Source organism: Chelonoidis abingdonii, chromosome 1 (assembly GCF_003597395.2).
Source record: "Chelonoidis abingdonii isolate Lonesome George chromosome 1, CheloAbing_2.0, whole genome shotgun sequence".
Classification (NCBI taxonomy): domain Eukaryota; kingdom Metazoa; phylum Chordata; order Testudines; family Testudinidae; genus Chelonoidis; species Chelonoidis abingdonii.
The window spans coordinates 118487581-118513574 of NC_133769.1; the positions used below are offsets into that span (position 1 = coordinate 118487581).

General features: G+C 41.1%; 1 protein-coding gene across 16 annotated transcripts in view; it reads left to right on the plus strand.

Moving 5' to 3' along the window:
• CACNA1C (calcium voltage-gated channel subunit alpha1 C) overlaps window positions 1–25994 on the plus strand; it is a 766858-nt gene that overhangs the window by 567149 nt on the left and 173715 nt on the right. For all 16 annotated transcript variants that reach the window (XM_075069531.1, XM_032796370.2, XM_032796362.2 and 13 more), the window contains 2 exons: window positions 7359–7462; window positions 14417–14589. In XM_075069531.1, coding sequence (XP_074925632.1) covers window positions 7359–7462; window positions 14417–14589 — 277 coding nt within the window. The remainder of the gene's footprint in view (window positions 1–7358; window positions 7463–14416; window positions 14590–25994) is intronic.

A 25994-nucleotide genomic window follows, 5' to 3' on the forward strand; every position in this document is an offset into this window, starting at 1 on the left:
GTAAAATGTCTGAATCCATATACTCAGATAAACAGGTAGTGGGGGGCATATAAGTAAGTACTAGATGTATCCAATGAGGCAAGAGAGCATTGCTTAAGATTTCTTGTCCTAACCTTGGAACTTTGAAATAAAGTGAATTTAAGGAGCAAAGAAAATAACCACTTTTAGCAGAAGCAGCTCAGTTGAGTGCTCTCTCAGAGTGAGGTCTTGGGCTAAGCTCTCCAGCCCTCCTCTTCCACATCAGCAATTCTGCTAGTGTTGCAGAGTACAAAATTATTTTTAAAAAGTAGTAATGTTGAAACATTGTCTTGATTCTTTTAAGGCAATTAGGAAGGAAGTTTTATTTTTAGAAAGATGTTCTATTGAGAAAAGAAGCAAAAGAGTCAATTTATTACTGTATTTTAAGGTATTCAGCAGCAATTTCATCCAGTCATTTTAGGATCTGTAAAAATAAGTCTTATCTCTTCTATTGCTTTTTTCCCTGCCTTTTCCTTGATTCAGCTGTGAAACTGCAGTTCCCCTCCTTATTACCTAGCTTATAGACTTTGGAATGCTGGAAGTGTATTTCAGTTTGATAAATTCTTCTCTTGGTGCACTGAAATGTCACTTGTCTGGACTGAAATGTCTAATATTCTGTTACATAGCAGTGATTTTTTGTTCATCCATCTCATTCTTGACTTCTTTCTAGGGAATTAGCAGAAAATAACCTCCCCATAATGTGTGACCCTCAATCCTGAACAAAGCCTCAATCAAGAAAAGCACTTAAGTACACATGTGATGTTAAGCATGTGAATAGTCCCTTTGACTTCAGTTCTACTGGTAACAACTCATTGGCCTTTGACTTCAATGGGATTAATCATGTACTTAAAGTTATGCACATATGTAAGTGCTTTGTTGGATAAGGAACCAAGTGAGAAAACCACCTAATGGGATTTTATATAGTGAATCTTTGTGGGAGCTGAAGGATGAAATCCTTATCCTGGTCCTTGGGGCAACCATGTCAGTAAGCCAAATCTAGCTCTTGATGAGTATAGTGGGAAGTAGCAGAAGTAGTCCTTTGTTCGCCTCCTATATGACTTCTGGGCCATGTGTGTTATGCCCAGACCAATTTTTTTCTTTGGCCATGCCCATACTCCCACTGCTCTTCTCTTTCTGTTCTTGTGAATAAAATGCAATCACTCAAATATTTATAGAAAGAGACGAGAAGTGGGAGTATGGGCATGGCCAAAGAAAATGCATTTTTAAATCCAAACATTTGGGCCTTCTTATTTTCAGTAGTCTACCATCTCGAGTCAGCAGGTGGCCTTGATAATCTATAATTGATAAAATTATTACATCAAATTAATAAATCTGTGGCCCTTTAATGCCTAAAACCCCAAAATTACCAAACAATGGCTGCAAAATGGCCAGTCATTCATTATGGGAACAGAAGTTTGGATGTATCAGATCAGACCATTAGTTCATTTAATCTGCTCTCCTATCTCTGATCATAGTTGAGGAAAGAATTGTAACACATGCTTAAAGTTAAGAATGTGTTTAAGCACCTTTCCTAGAGATAGGGATGTTTTCCTGAATCAGGGCCTCTGGCAGAGAGCTCATGTCACAGCAAGTTAAATTTTCTCCTGCCCCTTACTGTAGTGCACCTAACTAGTTATGCAGCGCTCTCCCTAGGGATGGGGATTCTTTCTAAACCCCCAACAGATAGGTCACTTCAGGAAAAATGGTATTTTATTTTCCCTTATCATTGCAAGCGTAGCGTACTTGCAGCTACAGATTATGTTGTTGGTCATAGCCCTAGAATTTGGCTTGACCACTTCCTGAGGCAATGAATTCCACAGTTGCCTATATGCTGCATAAAGTAACATTTTTTCCTTTTGATTTCTACATTTACTGCTCTTTATTTCGCTGAGCAGTCCATTGTTCTTGATTAATGTTAGTCTGCAAAAGGCTGTACATCTTATTATGAAGTGCTTGAAGCACTTGACTTATATTTTAAAAAACACAACCACAATATTCCACGGCTATTCAAAATCAATTAGCATTTTTTGCAGGAGATAGGCAGTTAGCCCTGGTGTCCTAGTTAAGTTACGTTCTGACAACCTAGAGCTCTCCTCTGTTTTTCACTGGATACAGTGTTCTTTGCTTTCTTGAATTGTTTCAGTTTAAGAGCTGCTGCTTTATTTCCTTCCTTTCCAGAGGCAGTTGCATTTCATTGATGGATGAAGTGATTCACATATATTTAGTTTGTCCTGGCTTTGTAGAGTTTCTCAATTGTTTTCATACAAGCTTTTGCACAAAATGTAATTGTATGTTTGTATATCCTAGAGGCACCATAGTCTAGTGGATTGTTTCCACCTCAGCCACTGACTGGATGAAAGACATTCTGTATATGTCTGGTGTTATTACTTGTTACATAGCTGGGGAAATTTGATGTGCCTTCTGCCTTACTGGTGGAGAATCACCCGTTCCAGTATGATGGTGAATAATAGCCATTCAGCCATAATGCCATTGCACCTGACAAGGGACGTCACTATATGAATTTAATGCTTGTAAAATGTGCCAGATTAGCAACCCTGAAAACAGAAATCCTCTAAGCAGGTAAGGGATGCCAGGAGTGCAAAATGCCATGCTCCACCCCACCAATATACCTCAACTCTGTTCTGGAAGAACCACCAAACCACCTCCACCAGCCAGATAGGAGATTCATCTCCATGTCTTTTCAGCTCTTGGCTTTGGCTGAAAATGCCAGTTGTGGTTGTAGTTTAGCAAACTCTAGAATTAAAAGTCCCAGCTGTTGCTGCTGCTCGCAGGCATTATCTGCATCACTGGGATCAAAGTCTTGAACTGAAGTTGAAGGCTGAGATGCTATTCCCATGACAGCAAACAAAGAAGGCTGCACTGTAAGAAAGGAACTGTTATTGCACTACTCTGTGTAAAACAGTTCCACGCTGGCAGAATAGCTGTCTGACCTCTGCAACATAAGTCATGACAGTGTGAATAGGCTCCTCAACTACCAACAACCCAGAATTGTCAATAAAATGATTTCAAAATTCATAGAATCTCTTCTGTGCCATATTGAACAATATCACCAATATAAACAGTGTTGTTTATTTCACTCCTAGTGGGAAGAATGACCTGATGTTTGTTTAGAACAAGGGACTTGTGTTGCACCCAGTAGAATGTGAGACTTACCTCACCTCAGAAAGATAATTATGCAAGAAACGTCAATCTGGAATACAGGGTTGTGTGGAATTCTATAATACTTGCATAATATGTTGACTGATATGCAGAGTAGTCAAAATTATTCCCAAAGTATCCAGCTGTTCTCCAGATTTTCCAAAAAGATAACCCATGTATAATAACTTCCCACAGAGTCTCACTAATAGCAATAGTGCTTTGCACTGCCATAGCCCTTTACAAACATTCATGTAATCTCTTAGTACCTCTTTGAGTTATGTTAGTAACCTGTTTTGCTGATTGGGAAATGATGGTGAGATGAAATGACTTTCCCAAGGTCACCTAGTGAGCATGCAGCAGAGATTCTGTTTCCTTACCCCAATTCTGTGCCTTACCCATAAGACCATCTCTTTCTTTTTTAACAAATGATACATCAGAGCTAATGTACAATAATGTACTAACCTTATGATCCCTGAGAGTAGTAAAATATATGCATCTGAGGATGTGACAGCTGAGAAAGGGTAGACATTTTGAGACGGGAAACCGAATGATTTCTGCAAATTATCATATTTAGGGTCCCACCTGCTGTTAGTTTTGAGGTCAGGTGGAAGTACTATCACATGCAATCTTTCACTGACACTAGCTTGCAGTCCCTGTGCCCTCTATCAGACCTCATAATCACTCAGCCTACATAGTATTATAGTCCCATTGCAGAACTGTAAAGTTAGTAGATGATCCACCTTTCCTGTTAAGGCTCCTGATCGATAATAAATGTTCACCTGTAGAAAGATAAGGGAAAATTTACCCTGCAACCAGAAGGCCCAGACAGCTGTAAAACAGAAGCGGAAAAAGTAACCTTTAGCATTGTCTCTGCCTATTCTCACTGGACAGCAGCTACGTAAAACATCCTGAGTCTAAGTCTCTGAACTTAATGGCATATAGACAGTAAATCTCTTTCAAGTCCTGCTGTGACCTTCTCCACTTCAACAGCATTATTAGCAAAAGCCAACTGTACCAGTCCAGTAAGTTCTGCAGTGACAGTCTCCAACCGCTGTCAAGGGGTATGTTTGTGATGCATGTCTGCATATTCACCAAGCTTTGAAAAATAGCCCAGAAAGATTTTGGACAAAGCAGAGATTCAAGGCGCTTTTTGATACAAGTACAGTAACATTGTTCAGCTGATGACAGTCTATCCCAGACTTTCAGGACAGGTCCACTTTACAGGAAGAATTCCCAGATATGTGGTGACATGCAGTCTTAGCTGAGGATATAAGGCCTTCCTGCATGATAGTATACTGTTGTTTTGGGCAAGTGTATGTATTTTTCTTTCCACCATCTGTCAAACAGTCCATAATCGCTGCTCTATCCCTTCTTCCCTCTTCCAAACCCAAAAGACATTCTTCATGGGCAGGTAAAGGATGCAAGATGTACCTGTCTTTTTAGCTTTTTAAATAATTGCACCAAAACTTTCCCCTCCACTTGAAGCCAATGAGAATTGAGGGTGCTCATAATTTAGCAAGATGCTCTATGATTGAGCCCAGGAAGAGACATAGTAAATAATGATCAGCTTCTTACCAAATAGCAGTGATTTCTGTACACCTAATGAATTATTATAAAATTAATGCTGCTTTCACTCAGCCTTTTCATTATACATAAGACTGTAGATTGTAAAGGAGATGAAAAATTGAGGTTCTGATCACATAGTATCAGAATCGCAGATGTTCTGCAATGCCAATGTGCAGCTCCCAGATTCTCCAGGTCATTTTGTGATGACTCCCATGGTCAGCAATAGCAAAGGAACATACACTAGTTAGGAATGTCTGGAGTACAACGTGCTCTGGCCATACCATTCCATTCTCTACACCAGGATGGCGTTGGAGCTGACATCTCCTCCACGCCAAAATAGTACAAAGGCCAAGAATGCACCTGTGAATCTGGCCCATAGCAGTTAGCGTACACTTAAATCAACCTTGCAAAATTTTACTCATCCGCAGTTCTAGGCTGAGTAATTTTTTTTTTGATGGGTAAGTAACGTACTGTTAGTTTTTTTCATTATCATCGACTGTCATTAAGGGATGTCAAGTCATTTTTGTGCCTGTGCTGGTAAATTTTTATGGCATTGTTTCAAACCTGATTTATAATAATTAAAAATCCCATGCTGTTCTTTGTAAGAGTAGGGGTGTTAACTCAGATGTCCTGGCCTAATTCCAGGTTGGACAATAACATTCTGCCCAAATTTCCCTCTGTGGTTTCAAATGGCTGTCTTATTCCTCCTGTCCTGAATGCCCATGTAGTGCTGCTGTGCACTTGAAATAGCTCCTGTGTTTCACTACAGAAGCAACTGCATTTCGGTGGGGGGAGAAGTGAAGCCTGTATAATTTGTTCTTATTGCATAATCCTTCCGACCCTTTGGGATGAAAGATACTACATGAATAGAAGACATTATTTCTATTATTTATAAACTAATGTAATAACAGGGAACAATTCTACACACGTATTCAAGAGACACCTTAGAGAAGGTCAGAAGAGGAAGCCTTGCACTTCTGAAGGGAGAAGGAGAGTTCAAGAGCTCTTTTCCAGGCACAAAACCTACAAAACCTCTTGGGAAGAGGCCAATGAGATAGTTTCATTGAGGCAGACTTTAAGTTCATTTTTAATGAGTTCTTTCCTGTTATGCTGCAGTTTAGGGATCGCTGCGTAGAGATATAGATTGCCCCATTGACTGTGGACTATTGCCAAAGAAAGTCATCAGATTACAGTTGGAAAGTTATGAATTTGGGACTTTAAAGACTGTACAATGAGAGGGATATGGATGAGGTACTTTTTTTCTACAAAGAATTCACTTAACAAGTATTACTTTCCTACCTCTGCCTACTGAAGATTTGAATTCTTTTCCTGAGTAGTTATGTGGCTTAGTCATCTTTTCTAAGCTAGTAATGTGTGAATGCCTGTCTACTGAAGAATTTTATGACCTGAAAGAAACAAATGGTTAAGTTGCCATAAGAGGAGCAGTTTCTGTACTATATAGCATAAAATGTTCAAAAGCATGGTCAGTGGGACTTAGGCTCCTAAATGACATAGGCACATTTGAATATGGAACTTAGGCTCCCAGCTAAAACACTTCAGTGCTTTTGAAAATTTTGCCTACAGTCTATTTCTCTGCCTTGGAGATAAGTGTTTATGAAATGTTAAGTCTAGATTAATGCATCCAGCTATGAGATATCTTCACTTGAACATCCCAAAATAAGAATTTCTAACAAAACTTTTAAGATAAGGGTGAGCCCTTGAATATAGTATTTGTGTGTACCTGAATTGATATGCTGGCTGTTCTCCATATACTGCAGGTTCTGTGCTCAGATGACATTGTGCTTGAAACAGTCTGCTCTATTTGCAGCCACCTGCACTCATGTCAAAGCTGGAACTGGACTCATGCCATTCGATTGCAGGGTCTCTGACTGACATGTACGGGAATCACTGGGTTGCATGAACACCCTCTATAGACAGAAGGAAGTTTTATAAGAAAAGTTTAGAAAGCACTTTACAGCACCATAAAATGATGAGCAGTGGCAGGGCTTTCTTCCCAGGCCTGGTCTATACTTAATAATTTGATAACCCTGAATGATGAAAAATTTCACACTGTGAGCACTGCAGATGTGTCACTCTAATCCCCAATGTAATTGCAGCTAGGTTGATGGAAGAATTCTTCTGTAGCCTCAGTGCTACAGCAGCACAGCTACAGAGCCATAGGTGTGCTGCTGTAGTATAGACATGGCCTAAAGGAGACAGAGACTGCCGTGACTATGGTAAACAGTGTGAGAATAACCAGGAAGTTGCCATTAAAAGTCAGCATTTGCCAACACTTACTACTATCTGAGGTACCACAGTTCTCACTTTACTTAGAATGAAAAATTACTTATCTGAGATCACAATGTGTGGTGTGTGTTGGCAAAAGCTGATTCTATAAAGGTGACCACAGAAGGTCATACCTATGTGGAAACAGGTAGAGAACAAAGGAATCAAAGGAGAAGAAAGAGAAGTGAAGACATAATAAAGAAGAAACATTTGGTACATTTATGTGTAAATAACCAGAGGCTCTGTTTACAAACCTTTCCATCTGTTCCTTCGCCTAATCAGTTCTGCTTTCTCCCTCTCTGTCTTCTAACTTTCCTTCGTCTTTCCAGATGCAGGACGCTATGGGCTATGAGTTACCATGGGTGTATTTTGTCAGTCTGGTCATCTTTGGATCCTTTTTCGTTCTAAATCTGGTTCTTGGTGTGTTGAGCGGGTAAGCTGCCAGTTTTCGATGTCCTTTTTCCAATGCTGCAGGGCAAGACTCCATAATCAGGGTTCTTCCCAGTCACCAGGATCCCTTCCTGACTCACCTCCGTCCAAAATAAAATTCTGAATCCAAGGAAGTTTTTACATTGGTTTTGAAATAAATAAGTTAAAACTTGATCAGCCAAAATAACTGTCACAACAAAGGGTTACTCTCTAATGAGGAAATTCAACCTCAGTCCAACCAAAATACCCAGCTCCAACTAGACTGGAGAGAAGACAACGTGATCTCAATCATAAACTACAGTAATGCAAAACTTTGAAAACGCTGGTGCTGGTGACTTGAGATCCCTTTGGCTGGAGCCTTGCAGTGCTCAGAAACTGAGCCTGTCTCACTAATTATCATTCCACTCTTCCAGGTCAATGATGCCATAGGAAGGGACTGGCCCTGGATCTATTTTGTTACACTAATCATCATAGGGTCATTTTTTGTACTTAACTTGGTTCTCGGTGTACTTAGCGGGTAAGCAGAACCAGGAAAATGTTTTATTATTGTTTATATATTTCATTTATATCTCTATTCCTTCTCTTTGGTTATGGCTATAGTGGGGCAGTGGTGGGTCACTCTCAGAAATGTTTAGTAGGAGCCCCTAGCTTTGTTGTGTAAATACCAAAACATGGTATCAGATGGCCTACCTGAAATTGGGGGAATCTTTGAGTAAATCCCTTTATGAAAAGCCAATACGTTGCCTTTAAAATACTCTTATCCCTAAAATAAGCTTTAACAGGTGCCATGAAACTACAAGTCCTGAATTTGCCTGAATAAGGATGAGCACATCACTTGCCAAACGAGGAAGGGATTGTTGGTAAAATCCTGGAAAAATCAGTGGAAGTGAAAGGTGACTAGCAGCATATATGGCAAATCCCTAAACATTTGTAAAATGGAAATCTTTCCAAATTATTCCTTCTCTACTGAGAGATTCTCATGTTTAATATCCTTGAAATGTAGGCTGATCAGGGGGATTATTTTCCCCATGAATGGATTAACATATTTTTCTTTAATGGGCACATCTTCTTTTCTGTACACATTACAGGGTTAGGCATGACGCAGGGAGAGGTCATTTCCTTGTGAGGTGTTATAAGGATGATCATGAGTCAGGTGGGGATTGGGGTCCGGTAGGGAGGGTTAAAACATCCCCAAGAGATGCAGCTGTTCCTTAACTCTTCATTTTAACCTGTGCTACAAAGCATCATTGCTGAGGCCAAGTAAGCAGTTGCCTCACATAAACCAGCTGTTAATGTACCCAGGAGTTAAACGCTGTGCTGGCTTTGGTGAATGAGATAACTAGAAGATCCAAGTCAACAAATATTTTTGACAAGATTTTCAAAAAATGAATGCCAAGGATTAGGTTCCCAATTCCATATTTAATCACTGCTGGGTACTCAAGATTGTTAAAAATCATGCTATTTTATTTAGGAGTGTAAATACAGTCATAGAAGCATAACTTGAGACAGCCATTTTTTTTTAAACGTTGGCCCCAGTGCTTACTCTACTGAGCCTGGTGGGAAGTTTGGTCAATGTCTGTACCTGTCTGCTGTACTGACCACTCTAAACTCTCATATCTAATTTTGATAAGATGTTCTTGAGGTGAGGGGACCCTGGCAAATCAAGGGCGACGCTCTCTTAGCAGGAGTGGGAGTTATGTACATCACAGAAATGTTGTCCTTGATCTCAGAGACAATCAGAACAGGAAGGCACTAGTAGGCCCAGACAAGAAAAACCTTCTCTGCTGTCCTACAGATTATGGATTTAGAGGAGGATTCATTACCTTCTGCATCACTCCTACTGAGGGAAAAGTATGCAGGTATGACAACTGCTGCCAGGAGAGAAGCTTCAAGTGAGTAAATGGAGAGGAAAAGAGACTCCAAAAATAAAGAGTGAGGCAATAGCCTGTTTTTGGAAAACTGAAGAGTGATACTGTGGGTCCAGTTTTCAAACATGAGTTCCTCAATATCAGAGTCAGATTTTCCCCACTGAGTCACTCAAATCAGCAGGTAACCATGTAAAATAGCAATGGAGGCTGGTGGCATAGGAAAGTAGGCAAGCAAAATTGGTTGCACCTTTACATGACAAAAAGTCAATAGCAGTAATTAAAAAATGTATATTATCTGATTGGGGGAGAAGGGCAAGGAGTGCCCACCCTGACAGCACCTAAGGCACTGCAGCCAAAAATCACTGAAGCTACACGACACATAAGCAATTGTTAGGGACAGCTGGGATCAACTGTGAGATCCAGCCACAATTACATCATCAAGCTGAATCTCCTTGTCTGTTGACTGTACTGTGATAGCTGCACCATTTCTGCTGTACCCTTCACAGTCAACCTGGAGGATCGCACTGGGAGCCATTCACTGTTAACATTCCTGAGAAAGGCTCCTTGTTCTTAGCAAACTGAAATGAGGAGTTGAAGTTTCCAAAAAAACTTTAGAAAAAATAACAGAATGTTCAAACAGTTAACTTTCAAATGCAGTTCTGAATTGTACTGAGTCCTGAAATGTCTTCGCCCCTCAGACTCAGATATTGCTCATGCACTCCCTATTTCGATTGATCCATTCTGCATGGATATTACATAACAATATTCCTGGTGATCTTTACATTCCAGGTAAGCCATTCTGGGCATCTCATTTTACACCCAGCATGTCTTTTAGGAAGAGAATTATTTCTTAAGCTTCATCATTCAAAGGGGAGATGTTACATTCTTGCTCATATAGGCCTAAATTTTAAAAAATTGCTTCCCAATAATGTGGATACAATTTTGTGCTCACAGTTAAATTAGGGTGTAATTAATTGTGCCTACTAAAATGCCTTAATTGCACCTACTTTTTTGCAATTGCAAAATTGGAGGTTGAATTGTGCTCTGGCTAGAAATCAGAGTCATAATCAGTCATTCCTAGGTATCTCGTTCCATATAGTCATTGTGGACAAGCCAAACAATCTACTATACCTAATTATATACTAAAGTAAGTACTATACATATACATAAACATCGCTATAGTCCTGCTACTGGCTTGACTAAGGATTAAGGAATATGGATGTATTTCTAAAGAAAATACCATACCAGTTCAGGGGAAATGATTCCACATAATAGTTACAACAGCAAATTTGACTCAAGATTTCAGTTCCCCTAAAGATTGGAGTGTTTACATCTGTGGGTTTGTTTCAGTCCATTAGAGATATGGGTTAGCTGTGAGATTCTTAGATTCAGATTCCACTTTCCTCCATACCCATAAGCCATGGTGGTATTCAGATTCATGTTTGTGATTCAGTCAATATCTGATAGTAACTCCAAAAATATGGCAAGCTGACAGGATATTCTGTGCCTGTCAGAGCAAATAGGGTTCAAATTCATAGGTGGATTTAATGCAATCACCAAGATCTTTAAACAGCTGTAAGTTCGCCATTTTGCTTGCTTTCCTTCACTGCTCGGAGTACCAGAAATTTTAAAAAATGGGATATAGAACAATAATTCTGCATCACATTATCAGAGCAGGGAAGACACGCTTCCCCTAAATCATACAGGACAAAAGACTCAGCCCAGTCTCATATACGCTGACAGGCACTTCCCAGACACACTCCATTTGTTGAGGTTGTACCCAAGTGAAGATTTCTCCTCTAGTTTCCTGTAGGAAGAAGGGGAAAGTGAAGTAAATTGAATGCTGGTAAAAATTACCAGATTTGCAGCCCTCAACTGATGTTGTCTATCCACTGAAAAGAGACAGGCTGGTCATTACTCATGTAAGCCTCCCTCATGCCACTCTCCCATCCTATTGCAATGTTGTTCTAAGGGTACCACCTGTAGATTTGAGATGGTAGTTCAATGAACAGGCTTCTTTGGTCCTGGGCACCCCTGCTGAGACTTCCAATAAAAACAATTAGTGCCAAATGTGATGGTGGGTGTAGGTGATGTGCCTCCTGGGAAACTGAGCTGAGATCACCAGCTCATTTCACATAGGATACTAAATAGCTTTCAGTCAGTAACAATAGTTGGTCATTAACAACTGGATTAGCCTGGATTCTAACTGGCTTCCTGAATATGAATTGTTCTGAATTTCCTGACACATGTACCCCTCAAGCATCAAGTTTTAATGTTCCTACAGCTTAGAAATTAAGCATGTTTGATTAAGTCCTGTTCTTTAGAAGGTTTTCTGAAATGAGAAGTCCCCTTATGTTTTGTGAGGGAAGAGTCTGTGCCAATATTGTTCATTTAGGTCAGTGGTCTAAGAATTGGGATTACTGGATTCTATTCTGCCACTTGTGGGATAGCCCAAGGCCTATGTATTACTTAAGCCCTGTTAGGGACCACTGAAGTCCTGCTAACACTCAGTGTAAGTGGGACTTAAGTGGTTCCTAACAGGTTTTAAGTGAGATTTAAGTAGTGCATAGGCTTTTTGCTGGCCCTTTGCAGAGGGATGTAATTTTGTGTGACAGAAGCCAAGTTGTTATGCCAAAGATCAGCATTTTTACACTTGTGTGCCCAGATCTAGCCATTTAAATTCATATTTAGACACCTAAATAAGTGTGTTTCCACTGGTCTCAAATGCTCAGCACCTCTGAAAATCAGGCCACTGATTTAGGTGCTTATCTTTAAGCATTCAAGTTTGAAATGTTTGGTCTTAATCTTGCTTTTCCTCAGTTCACTCATTTATAAAATAGGGTTAATAATGCTCCCCCTACCTCACTTTTTTCTGAGCATTGAATTCATTAATGTTGGGAAAGCTGTTTGAGAGTCTCAGAGGAGAGATGCTATAGAAGCGAAACGCATTATTATTGTTGATTGATCTTTTCAACATCCATCTTTTTTACATTTCCAAACAACACAGTTGTGGTTCTTAGGGTAAGAACACTAGATTTGTCACTTCTGACACAGGGCAAAGTTCTAACTCGGGACTTATTGTGAAGCTATATTCAGAACCGAGGACCCAGCACAACTACTCTCCACTTTCCTCTTTCTTCATTATCACAATCTCATGAAGCAGGGCAAAAACCAAGCAGGATGACAGAGAAGAGGACTGTGCAGGCGTACTTTGTCACACACTGTAACTCTGCATGTTTGTCTGATTCATGAAGACCCTTTCCTGTGTTTATTCTCTTGCTGCCCAGGTTACAGTCAGACCTCACAAAGGGCCTGATCGAAAGCCCACAGAAGTCAGTGGGAGTTTTTCTATTGATTTCAGTGGACTTTGGATCACACCTTAGTTGAAAGGGAAGCACTTCCTCTCCCAGCTCCATCTGAGTTATCTGGGGACACCACACTTGGCACTGATTGACATGTTTGGGACTTTCCAAAGTGTTTAGCTTTTGTCTAACTGCTCCCTTTGACTTCAATGGTACAACTCCCATAGACTTCAAAGAGGACACTTAGACCAAAGCAAAGCACACTTGAAAACCCCGCCCTTTGTTGGCAGTATCACCAAAGAGGCTACAGATTAACTGGTCACAGAGAATGAATTCACATCTTATGCCTAGAGATGGAGGGATTGATTCTCCACTGCCTGAATCTCATGTAGTCCTTAACACCTGTGCAAAGTGGATGTAAAATGCTACCACTCAGAAAAGTTGCATTTTACACTCACTCTGGTAAATGACTACACATGGTACAACACAGTGCAGAATTTCACTCAGTTCCTGTAAGTCAAGGTTGATCCACATTGGCAGGGTAGTATGGGAAGCTTGCACTGTCTGAGCCCATGCTCTACTTGTTCTGTGGATAAATGAAGGTCTGAATTCCTGAGGGCTGTCAGTCTAGTACGTTTCACCACCACTAAACTCACTTTTTAAAATAAAAGCATCTCACTGGCTTAGAGTTATGGAAGAAAAAATTCACTCCAATTAAAATTGGATTCCATTCAGTTTAAAAGAAAATCAGTGGTTCCCCAAATATTGTTAAGACAGCAGCTGCTAAGAAATCATGAAGTGAGAACACCCAAAAAAGAGCCACCTTTCTTGAATGCAGTCATGGCACAGGTTCATCTGATTTCCTCTAGTGCAAGAAGAAATCCAGTATCTAACCAGAGGCGATCTAATGCCTCCAAACAAAGCTGATTCAGGATAGGATTCTTTGTCCACAGAGGAAGTAGGGGACAGCCCACATAAGACCCACCAAAATACTTGGATTATCAACATGGAATTCTTGTTCCTGTGTCTTGTATGTAGTCCATATAATGTTTTTTCATCAAGCTGCGAAATGGTCACCCCAAATCCATTCTCCGCTGTAGTCATTTTTCTAATGGTTATCCCCCAAACTTTGGATTTGCAAATGCTTCCTTCTGGTCAGGGAAAAGCAGATTATAGTCTCTAATAGTGGAAACCTATCGCAAAACACACCAGCCTAAATTTTCAAATACAGCTTCTCATGCTGTGGCTGCAATTTTTCGTCCTGGATTAAATGTGTGAACAGAATTGTGGGTGTGTTTAATTACACCTGCAGTTGCACCAATTGAGGTGCAGTTGCATTTCCATTCTGGAGATCAGGTTGAGACTTGGCTAAAAATCAGCACTGCAGTCCCTCTCCAACTGCAGGACATTTAATTTGGATCATCGGATTAAACTAGTGTAATAATAACAGATATTCACAAATGACTGGTGGAAAGATGCATATAGCAAAGCATTATAACCTAAAAAGAATGACATTTTACATAAACATATGTAAGTTTCAGTTACATTCTTAACCAAATGCTAAGAGTTGGCTTCTTCCTAACATGTTTACAGAGACTAGATACTACAGCTGTTATATCTGTATATCTGACAAGGACCACTCCATGTACATATTAATGTGACTTTGAATGAATAGAGGCAGCTGAGGGTCCAAGGTAGGGGATGTCATATTTCCAGTGCAAACCAATCTAATCCCATTGTTTTTCAATCTCTCCCACCCACATCCTGTCCCTCCCTCCTCTTTGCCAGGGAGTTTTCCAAAGAAAGAGAGAAGGCAAAGGCTCGGGGTGACTTTCAGAAGTTGCGGGAGAAACAACAACTGGAGGAAGACTTGAAGGGGTACCTGGACTGGATAACTCAAGCAGAAGACATCGACCCAGAAAATGAAGATGAAGGCATGGATGAGGAGAAGCCCCGAAACAGTAAGCAACTTTCCTCTGTCTCTCTCACTGGGCTTTTAGCTAGGGAGGAGTGCTTCAAAATTTGTAACTGTGAGATTTCTTGCAAGGAAAAACAGATCCATCCTGAGGCATCCACCATTCTTATACATTACCATGGTTGTATACTTGTAGGAAGTTCGGGGAAGGTGAAATACATATAAAATAATTGGTATTGATCCACAGATCTTCAGTAACAGTAACTTTAAATGCTGATCTTAAAAAGAAAAAAGACCATTATTTGCTTTTGGGAGTGCTCTACAGGGATACGTGTTACAATATATATCTGTCTCCTATTCATTTATTTAATTGCAGTTCAGTGTTGCAGGTTGTTGATATATGGTTAATTACTTTGAAAGGAAGGTTTCTAGCTGAAGCAAAGCTACAGTATGGTATAAGGGCCAAATCAGCCCTGTTATTCTGTGTAACATTCTGTAACTCCTCTGAAGTCAGTGGAATTGCATCTGATTATGCCAGAGTCAAATTAAGCCTTAAGACTTTGCTTCTCAGGGAATTTTCTGTTATTTTTGTTCTCTGGAGTTCAGTACATCTTTGTGCAAAGTAACTGGGAATTCACCAAATGTCTCTGCTAATCAGAGCTGCTGAAAGAGAAATGGTTACATGACAGCAGCAGTTTCCTAAATATTCCTACATTATCCAGATCTTCCCACCCGCTCCTCTTATCAGCACTGACTGCATATTCACTTCTCAGACACCTAACACGTATCTTTACAGGTCCCATAGTCTGAAAATGTCAGGGCTGGAACCCTTCAGACAGTTACACAGTTAAAGGACACTAGCATTGTTCTTAGCATTTATTACTAAAATGTGCATTTTCAACTGCTTGATTTTGGAAGGGAAGCAGTGAAATATTTCCATTGGGGTGTATTATTGTCCTAATTGCTGATGAAATCAATAGCTCTCAAGGAGGAAAAGGTTTGTCCTATTCCGTCTCTGATCAAACAAGCAAAAGACAAAAGACAATCACCTTTGAGACCATATACAGGCAACATGTTGGCACTGAAATGATTTGTTTGAGCAACAAGGTAAGATTAGTATAAGAGGCTGGTGGGCTTCTCCAGGGCAAGCTCTAGCACTGATAATTGTACCACCAAAGCTCTTGATTTTGCAAAAGTGCACGTTGTTAATTAACACCAATGGCCAAATCTTGTTCACTTTACTTAAGCAAACTAGACGTGGTGGAGTAAATAGGAGCTCTGGGTGCTCCATCTCTGTAAAACTCAGTTAACTTTTATTTAGAGACCTAAATGGGGCCTGTTCTCAAGTTTGAGAATTTAGGCTCAAGAACTTCTTAGGTTAGAATCTGGCTCAGGTTGTTAATGACCAAATATTGGTGATAGCTGCTCAGTGGCCTATAATATTTGAAATGGGTCTGGAGATCTAACAGTAATTCTCAGTGCAAAGTTGTCCACATTAAAAAAAAATAAATCATGACCGTGATTCAATTAGCACCTTTATGTGAAGTCTCAGCAAAAATACCAAGGATTAAATTGACACAGTGCTTGATACAAAACCCACTGAAGGTAAGAGAAGGCTTTCTATTGACTTCAGTAGGCATTGGATCAGGTCTATAGAGTCTTACCTGTAAGTGGTCCCTTCAGGAAAAGGTTAAGGCACATTAACAAGGCAGTTTGATGAAACCCTTGTACTGCTGCTTCCTGTTTTGTATCTGTTCCGAGAGTCAGCAGAGAATAGCTGTCTCCACTATAGTTTTTATGAGCGTGAGATTAACTCTTTTTTGTTACCAGAATTTCAGAATGAATCAGACTTCAGCCCTTGACTAAGTTTGCTAATTCCAAGGTAGGCAATCGAAATGTGAGCTAACAAACTCCATTTACATGGGGAAAATCTGTGATGCTGTGGGGAAGCTCAGAACTAAAAGCTAACACATCTGCAGTGTGTAAGGTGCCACAGGACCCTTTGTTGCTTTTTACAGGCTGCACTCAGTTTTCTGTGTCTCAGCCACACACATGGATGAGTTTTGTAGGTGCTTGTCTCAGTTTGTCCCATAACGTATGTAAGTCCCTCTGAGATTGTCACTATTGTCCATGAATGAAACAGTGAAATGTCATTAGCAAAGTTTACTCACTTGCTGTCTGTTTCTTCTTCAAAATGATTAACAAACAGAGCATCTTAGATAGCATTGGTTCCAGTACTGGCCACTTGGGGAACTACTGTTAACTAGTCTCCACTCTAAAGAGTAACCATTTTCTGTGACACTATGTTGTTCGTCACTTAATCAGTTTCTCTTCTATGACAAGATCAGGCTTTGGAACAGACTACTGAACTGTCTAATAATGCTGTAGGGTGAAATCATGCTTCTACAGATAGATACCACAGCGACGGGTATGGGAGGGAAGTGGAATGATGCTGGCTACACATTAGTGACATGAGTCACCCTGGCAATGCAGACAGGATAGGACAGGCCAAGCAGCCAAGTCACAATATGGAACACACATTCCTGCTCTTCTGAAAAGAGGCTGTATGTGCCCTGGTGAGCTAATGCTGCAGATGGCATTATGTTTGCTAGCTGACAGGGGACCTGGCCATGCCCCTAGGGCTGGCAAACTAAACTCTCTTGTAGCCTTGGTACACTACCCAGTGCAGTAGCTGGGTGCTCTCATTTTCATTTGCTTGAGCACTGTTGCCACCTTCTCCACTATGGTAGGATTTAGCCCCTAAGGCCAGTTTGTGAATCCCATAGTACCACTGGGGAGCAGTTAATTGCATGAGAAGTCCAAGTGAAATAAATGAGACTCCCCGGGTGAGTAACTGCTCATCCATGCAAGTTAGTGGTTCACGATCTTGCCCTCTGCGTTTATAAGTAAGACTTTTTTTTGCATCTGGTGTTTTATTTGCAGTTGTATGAATAAAGAGCTCATGTTATAAAAACACCACAGTGTTTTTGGTAATGGTTCTGAGTTTAAATCTTTACTGATGTCACAAGTTATACTGTGCTGCCAAATAATTGATTTAGAAAAACACTTCTGATTGCCCTGTACCGATAAGTAGTATACGTCATTGTTTAGAATATCTATTTGCCTTTTATGTGTATGAGAACACATTCCTGGTATATTTACAGTGTATACATAGAAGACTTCCCATCTTTCATATCCCATCCCCCACAAACCAGTCTCCCACATGGCAATGCGGAGCAGCCCAAAGCCATTGTGGTCTAAGGAATGAGAGGCTAGGGCAGGGGTCGGCAACTTTCGCCATGTGGCCCATGAGGGTAATCCACTGGCGAGCCGTGAGACAGTTTGTTACATTGACCATCTGCAGGCATGTCCCACCCCACCCCTGCAGCTCCTATTGGCCATGGTTCTCCTTTCTTACGTGCTTTGATGAGCAATGAATTAGTAAACAATGTTGTTATTTAAATTGTCAGCACTGAGCACTCAATTAATATTTCACAGAGGTGATGGGGCTGTTCAGACTTTTGAGCTATTGTTTCAAGCTCTTTTCAGACTACAGTATCAAGAGGGATTGCTCAGTGGTTTGAGCATTGGCCTGCTAAACCCAGGGTTGTGAGTTCAATCCTTGAGGGGTGATTTGGGGATTGGTCCTGCTTTGAGCAGGGGGTTGGACTAGATGATCTCTTGAGGTCCCTTCCAACCCTAATAATCTATGATTCAGCAGATGTCTCTGGATCAGTTATACATGGGTCACTTGAGTTAACTATATCAGCAATGGATTTAAGTTTTTTAATCAAAGAAGGCAACTTGACAGAAATGCTGGTATGCCAGACCCCCATGTACCAACTTAATTGGAGTGTTACTAATGTGGCTAATATCTATTTATGATCACATCACTGATCAAAAAGATTCTAAACTAACTTACATAAAGAAATCACTTCACCTACTGTTGAACTGCAGCTATCTCTGGATGGAAGGTGAGAGCTGTTTAAAACTTCATTGCCATGGGAATCCTTTTATGATGGTGTGAAGGTACTTTCCTCATAGGTGTACTATTCTTTTCACAGTGCAACATCTCATTTAAAATTTGAGGTTGTAAATTTTCAAGGGAGTGTGCTGTGAGGTGTTCATCTTTAATATGAGTCAGACAATTACGTTTGAACACTTAATTTCTGAGATAGCATAGATAGAAACACAGGACTAAGAATCAAAACACCTGCACTTCTCTGACATTGACTCATTCTATGACCTTCGACAAGTCACTTAGCTTCTCTGTGCCTCGGTTTTCCCATCTGTCAAATGGGTGTGTGGTTAGGCATAATTGATTAGCATTTGCAAAGCTGTGTGTGATCCTCGAAGAGAAGATGTTATTATCCAGTGACTATTGTTACTCTATTTGTCTTGTTATGGTGTTCTTTTTGTCTGCTCAGGTTTTTTGTTTTTTTTTTAAATGGGGAACAAAGTCAGCAGACTTCAAGGCAGAGTTAAATAGCAAATAACAAATTTGTTTGATTATTAGGCCAGTGCCTCAGCTCTATAAATCAGGGAAGCTCAGAGATTCACCAATTTACATCCTCTGGAATCTGATTCATGTAGTCTACCTACACTAGGCCCAAACCAGAAAATATATGCTTTCAATGTCTTCTCAATCCTAGAGCACAGTGGGGAGACTTCCTGCTCTGTAAACAGGGCTGTCTGTTCTGGCCCAGGAATCTGCCTACTGTGAAACTGAGCGACAAGGCATAGGAAAGAAAAGTCTCACTTGCAGCCGGTTGGTTTTTGGATTGGCTGCCTGTGTCTGTTCCTAAGGGGGTTGCTGACCTTGGCCATATGTCATTAATCATATTGCTATCTGCTGTCGCTGTCCTGACGCCTCCACACTCTGCTCTGAGCCATAATGGGTGTTAACAGCCCTAAGATGAGAGGCCAACAAATCCAAGTGCTACAACACTGAGGGACTTAATAGAGAAAAAATGGGTAAGCAAGTGAAGGCAGTCAGAGCTACATATTCTATACAGACTTCAACTGATAATAGCCCTAAAAGAGACCTTGGCATTCTTCTGAACAAGTTTAATTGATTTTATCTTTCACATCTGTTCAGGGGACATCCACAGAGCTGGCTGCATTCATCTGCTGTGTCTTAGGGAGTGGCTGAGAGGTAATGCAGCAGCGTTATTTGCAAACATGATTTAACAATTACAGCAGATGCAGAGTGGAGGAGGTAAAGAGGCATCTGGAGGTTGTTTGTGTTGATAGTTTTCATCTTTGCCCTTTTCCTGATGGGTTTTTTTGCAGAGGAAGAAAACATTAATTTGATCCAGGAGAGAAACACACGACATGCCACAAAACAGATGCTGAGCTTCAAAATTATAGCAGAACACGATAGCAAAGAGATTTCCCCTTCCTGTTGTACAGCAACTGGGAATTTGCCCTGTTTTATCTGTTATAAAGAATGGGGGTTCTCATGCATTGTAGTGTGTAGAAACAGGAACCTCAGCAAAGGCCAGAGTCTCCCTTTGTTGAAGCTGAATGGCAAAACTCCCATTGACTTCACTGTTGCCATCCATGGCTCCTGCCACTCACATTTTCTCCCTCCCTCCCTTTCAGTTCTGATTGGTATAAGTTCTGCTATCAGTAGGGGTGCAACCCCACTGATTTCATTGGCGTTCACAGGATTTCATTGACGTTAACAGGTGTGATGGACAACACGCTTTGACGGTCCATTTTCTGACAGCAAAAGCATTTTGGGATTAGAGGTTGCTAATTTTCCCACTTAAAATCATATCCAAGACTTTAATGTAAATTATAACAAGAACTGATAGCTCATCTAATGGGACAAAGATACTAAGGTCTAATTACACTCCAGGGCTTTGTTGTAATGGGACTGATGCCTGGAGAAAGTCAGATTCTCATGTAGTTTAGCGGGACAAGCAGTGGAAATCAGTGTATCCCCCCTCCAAACTATGTAGGAATGGCTTAGAGAGTACATTAAGTGGTGACAAGTACAAGGGGTTTTGGCTGCACATCAAGATTTGTGCCTGATTCACAATAGGAATGTGAGGAAGTCCAAATGAAGAGGCAGAGAGAGAGCAGGTTGTGAACCAGAGGAGAAAATTGCCCAAATTCTAAAATTAAAATCCAACATAACTTGAAAAGAAACAATCTCAAGCTTCACAGAAATGACTGCAGGGTCTGTCTGACCTTTGGGGTCATCTTTACTCAAGGAAGAAATCACTAATTCTCTAATGAACTAGCAATAAATAGGTCTTTCCACTGACATCAGACTTACTTGTCTTGCCTTACAGTCCCTCGTTTTGTCTTATGCAAATATCCAATGTTTCTTGCGGACGGTGGTATGTTGTGGTGATCAGGTGATTTCAGTGTAGGCAGCAGAGTGTTTTTCATTTGTGGCGTTCAAGGGACTTTGTCAAAAGCAGAAACATCTAAGCAGAAAAGTAGAATAGGAAAGAAGAGTTTTCAGTTGAAAAGGTAAAACTTTAAGAAGGAATGGGGAGCTGCTGGATGCTGAGCTGTAGCTCTTCAAAATCTGCTTTTGCATTTAAGTGCATAACTGGGAGCTGTGCGCTTGTGAAAATCTGGCCAGAAGTGAGGGGAGTACATAAATCAATGGAACAGAATGTGAAGAGAGAAATATTTTAGGGCACCAGAAATAGCAGCCCCAGGAGTAGCAACCTGACCACATTATCTTGAGATAACTCGCAAGGTCTATGAAATCATTTGACTCCTTTGCACAATACACTGATAGAGGCCACCACTTTTCCCTTAATGTTCACTTTGCTCAGGATTTACCCACACAATTTCTATCGACTTGAATGACTCCTCTTAGGCCAAATTCTGCCCTGATTTACACCATGTGCAATCCTCATTGACTCCAGTAGAATTTGCACGGACTTTGTCTAACTGACTTTAATGAAAGTGGTCTCTAAATCCTGTGCATCCCTTTGAAAACCTAAGATTTTGAGGCTGTATGCTGTGGAATGTGTTTAATGTGCATTGATTCTAATTCTAATGTTGACTCTAATCAGAATAGTAAGACAAGTAAGTTGTTAATTTCACATATCAGTTATCTCTGTGCCCTCTGAATCATATATGCTGAGTGTACTGACAGGTAAATTGTCAGCACTGCAAAGCCAACATATTACTGTGGACTCACATCTGAACCAGAAAGTACATAGCTGGATTTCCAGAGGCCGGGTGGTAAGGCTGAATTTGTAGAACTGGCCTTAGAAAAGTCTTGTTTTGATTTATAAACTGGTCAAACTTTATGTGAAAATAACAGATGAAGGTTTCAAAATGGAAAATCTAGATGTTAGTTTTAGAGAGGAACTTTTCAGATTCCAGTCCCAACCCTAACTGCTTTTTTAGGCTCACATCTTCTGATTATGTAGCCAAAAAAGTATAAACCAGGGCAACATCTGCTATCAGTTTTACCGGAATAAATTTGGAATAACTGCAGTGAAGTCAATTCAATTAATTCTGATTTACTCCAGCGTATCTCTGAGCAAAATTTGACCCATTGTATTTCAAATGAACACTCAGGGACAAAGTCAGCAGAACAGTGAGTAGACAGTATGGTGCAGTTTGCTGTTTTAGAAGCTGTCACTCACTGTAAAAAACTCAGGAAGTAGAAGTCTGTGTAAAAGTTGTAAGAGCCAAGACACCGGTTGAAAATGAAGTCTTTGTCAACTCGTTTCCTTAGCTAACCAAATAGCAGCTCGAGAATGGTGTCCTACAACCTGATTGCATTTTGTCCTCCTTGCATAAATACCAGAAAATAAAAGCCCATGTCATGGAATGATTTATTTATCTGTCAAAAATGGCTCTAAAGAAGGAGAGTGCACGGCAGCGTCTACCTTTATCATCGGCCACTGATGTGGAAAATAATCATATGGTAACTAAGAAAAGATTAGCTACAAACTCCAACCATTGTAGGCATTCTGAAAGGGAGTGTGGTGATGCGCCGCAAGAACACAGGCAACCAATCTGGACTTATTCTCAGTAGACTTGAGTGACAGAGCTATGGGGAGAATGTGCAAATGTCCACAAATTTTATTGATTCTCTGTAGGGACAAATCTCATATCCTGCACCGCATCATTGCTGGAGTATACGTCAGTTTAGACTCCAAACTTTGTTTGGGTTTGTGTTGCTGCCATCTGTATTTAGCAAGTGGCCTAGAAAAAGCTTTTGGGTTACATCAGGCATTCTCAACCTTTTTCCTTCTGAGTCCCCCCACCCCCCCAACATGATATAAAAACTCCACAGCTCACCTGTGCCACAACAACTGGTTTTCTCCGTATAAAAGTCAAAACTGGCATTAGGGGTAGCAAGTCGGACAATTGCCCAGGACCCCACATCACAGAGGGACCCGCAAAGCTAAGTTGCTCGGCTTTGGCTTCAGCTCCAGGTGGCCGGGCTCAGGGCCCTGGGCTTCAGCCCCATGCGGTGGGGCTTCAGTTTTCTGCCTTGGGCCCCAGCAAGTCTAATGCCAGCCCTGTTTGGTGGACCCCTGAAACCTGCTCGTGGCCCCCTGCAGGGGGCGCCAGGCATCTGGTTGAGAACCACTGGGCTACATCACTTCGGTGGTCCTTAGGCAAAACTCCCATTGAAGTCACTGAGAATTTTGCCTGGGTAAGTCCCAAGGTTCTAATCTGTCTGCATTTCTTGTCAACTGCAAAACTCCCAAAGTGTAAGGTCAGCAGAATTTTGTCCAATTTGAGATATTGATGCAACAAAAGAAAGAATTGTGTGTTGAAGCTTAAAATTGAGTGCTTACTCACAACTTTGGTGTTCTGTGAACATAGTTTGTATGCAATAGTATGCGAGTTTTTCTTTCTTAAATGACTACTGCATTTAATATTTTCCAGCCAAATTCATTCTTGGTATAACTCCAGTGACTAGAATCGAGTTATCCAAGGATGAATTTGACCCACTACGTTTACTTGTATTTTGTCTGTGTGATTAAGGTGGTTGAATTTAAGGAAATCTGGTTTGATCTCTTATACCCTGAGTAGGTGAGACCGGGAGCATTGCAAAGGAAGGAGAAGGGGTGTTAGTTATACTCCTAACACTCTACAGTGATCACTGATTATTAATCGTATGTGGCTGTAACTGAGTGGCTAGGGAAGAATTCATCTTCACAGCTGAAGGAGAATCATGGCAGCAGGATGCCTATGCACAAAGAGGAGCCTCCAGGAAGGATAGGGTTTGAGTTTGGACTCATTTACACTGATGTAAATTAAGGCCAATGCTACTGAAGTCCATGGAGTTGCACTGGTGTAATACCAGTGCACATGGATCAGGCCCATTGGTTCTAACTATTTTCTCATCCATTGGCTTCATAGTCTATCTAGGGTTTTTGTTCACTGGATGATCTCAGATTAGGATTAGGATTTGTAAATCATAATATTCTTTTCCACTCGTAGCACTTTTCCTCGGAGAATTGAGATTATCACTTTCCAAACATTAACTAACACATCTTCCCAACACCCATGTGGCCACTCAGAATAACCTGTATTTATCATGTTTAGCCATTCAAATGGTTATCTTGATATTTGTGATAATTTCTCATTCTAAGCATGAGACTGATAAAAGGAGTCCATGGGAAGTTTATCAGGGTGCTCAATGGGGGTAGAATTGTCAAGTGTCCAGTTTTCAACCAGAGCCCGCACCTCGCAACCCCTCCCATGCCCCAGCCCACTTCCCCAGCTCTAAGCCCCCTCCCACACCCAAACTCCCTCCCAGAGCCCACATCCCGCAATCCCTTCATGCGCCCCAGCCCTCTGCCCCAACCCTGAGCCCCCTCCTGCACTCTAAATGCCCCAGCCCAGAGCCCGCTCCTATACCCGAAACCCCTCATCCCTTGCCCCATCCCAAAGCCCACACCCCCAGCTGGAGCCACCTTCTGCATCCTGAACCCCTCATATCTGGTTCCACCCTGAAGCCCACACCCCCAGCCCAGAGTCCATACCTCTTCCCACACTCCAACCCCCTGCCTCTGCCTGGAGTTCCCTCCCACACCCCAAACCTCTCAGCCCCACCCGCCTGCCTGGAGTCCCCTCCTGCACCCGAAACCTCTTATCCCAGACCTCGTATGTGAAGCCAGAGCCCTCACCCTTCCTGCACCCCAACCCCCTGCCCCAGCCCAGTGAAAATGAGCGAGTGAGTAAGAGTGGAGGAGAGCGAGCGACAGAGGGAGGGGAAATGAAGTGAGCAGGGGCAGGGCCTCAGAGAAGGGGTGTGACAGAGGGCAGGACAAGGGCGTTTGGTTTTGTACAATTAGAAAGTTGGCAACTCTAACTGTGGGTGGCACACTCAATTTAAGTCTGATAAAATGAGTTTGAAAATGGCCTTTCATTGAAAAAAAATTGTGAAAAAGTTTCAATTCAATTTTTCAACAAATTTCAAAACAAAAATTCTCAGGAAATAATTAATATTGTTTGGTATTTTTGAATACTTAATTTCAAAGTTGTGGGGGAAAAGTCCACTTTATATCAAGCTTTTCCTATTTCCCCTTCTGCCCTTCTCCCTCATCTCCTGGTCCCAGAAGAAAGAGAGAGAAATGTTAAAAAGTGATAGAAAGTATCACCTGAAAAAGAGCTCTATGTAGCTTGAAAGCTTGTCTTTTTGACCAACAGAAGTTAGTCCAAGAAAAGATACTACCTTACCCACCTTGGTTGTCTCTCTAATATTCTGGGACTAACATGTCTACACCAACACTGCAAATAGACATTGGCACTTAAGAACATAAGAACTTCTATACTGGGTCGGACCAAAGGTCCATCTAGCCCAGTATCCTGTCTTCTGACGGTGTCTAATGCCATGTGCCCCAGAGGGAATGAACAGAATAGGCAGTCAGCAAGTGACCCATTCCCAGCTTCTGGCAAACAGGCTAGGGACACCATCCCTGTCCATCCTAGCTAATAGCCATTGATGGACCTATCCTCCATGAATGTATCTAGTTCTTTTTTCAACCCTGTTATAGTCTTGGCCTTCACAACATCCTCTTGTAAAGAATTCCACTGGTTGACTATGCCAAGGTAGACTTACTCTTTTAAAATTAAGACTTTCTCTCCATTTTTAACTTTCTGTCTGTCTTTGAGTGAAAGTAACAGAAAGTGAACATATGGGGTAAAATAATGGCTCCACTGGTGAAATAGTGGTAAAACGCCCATCAACGGCAATAGGAACAGGATTTCATCCTTTGATTTTTTTGCCACAGGAAAAAAAAATTAAAAGTGAGAGTAGATCCCCCTCCCCACCCCACCCCCACACACACTTTCTCTTACTTTTTACATTTTTATACTGGAAGAAAAAGTGGCAGATAGAAGTAAAAAGGAAAGTGGGTTTCCTACCCACCCCACTTTGTCTCCCTTTTTTTACTTTCCTCCCCTCTTATCCACTGGAAAAAGGGGAAATGTTTAAAAAGTAAGAGA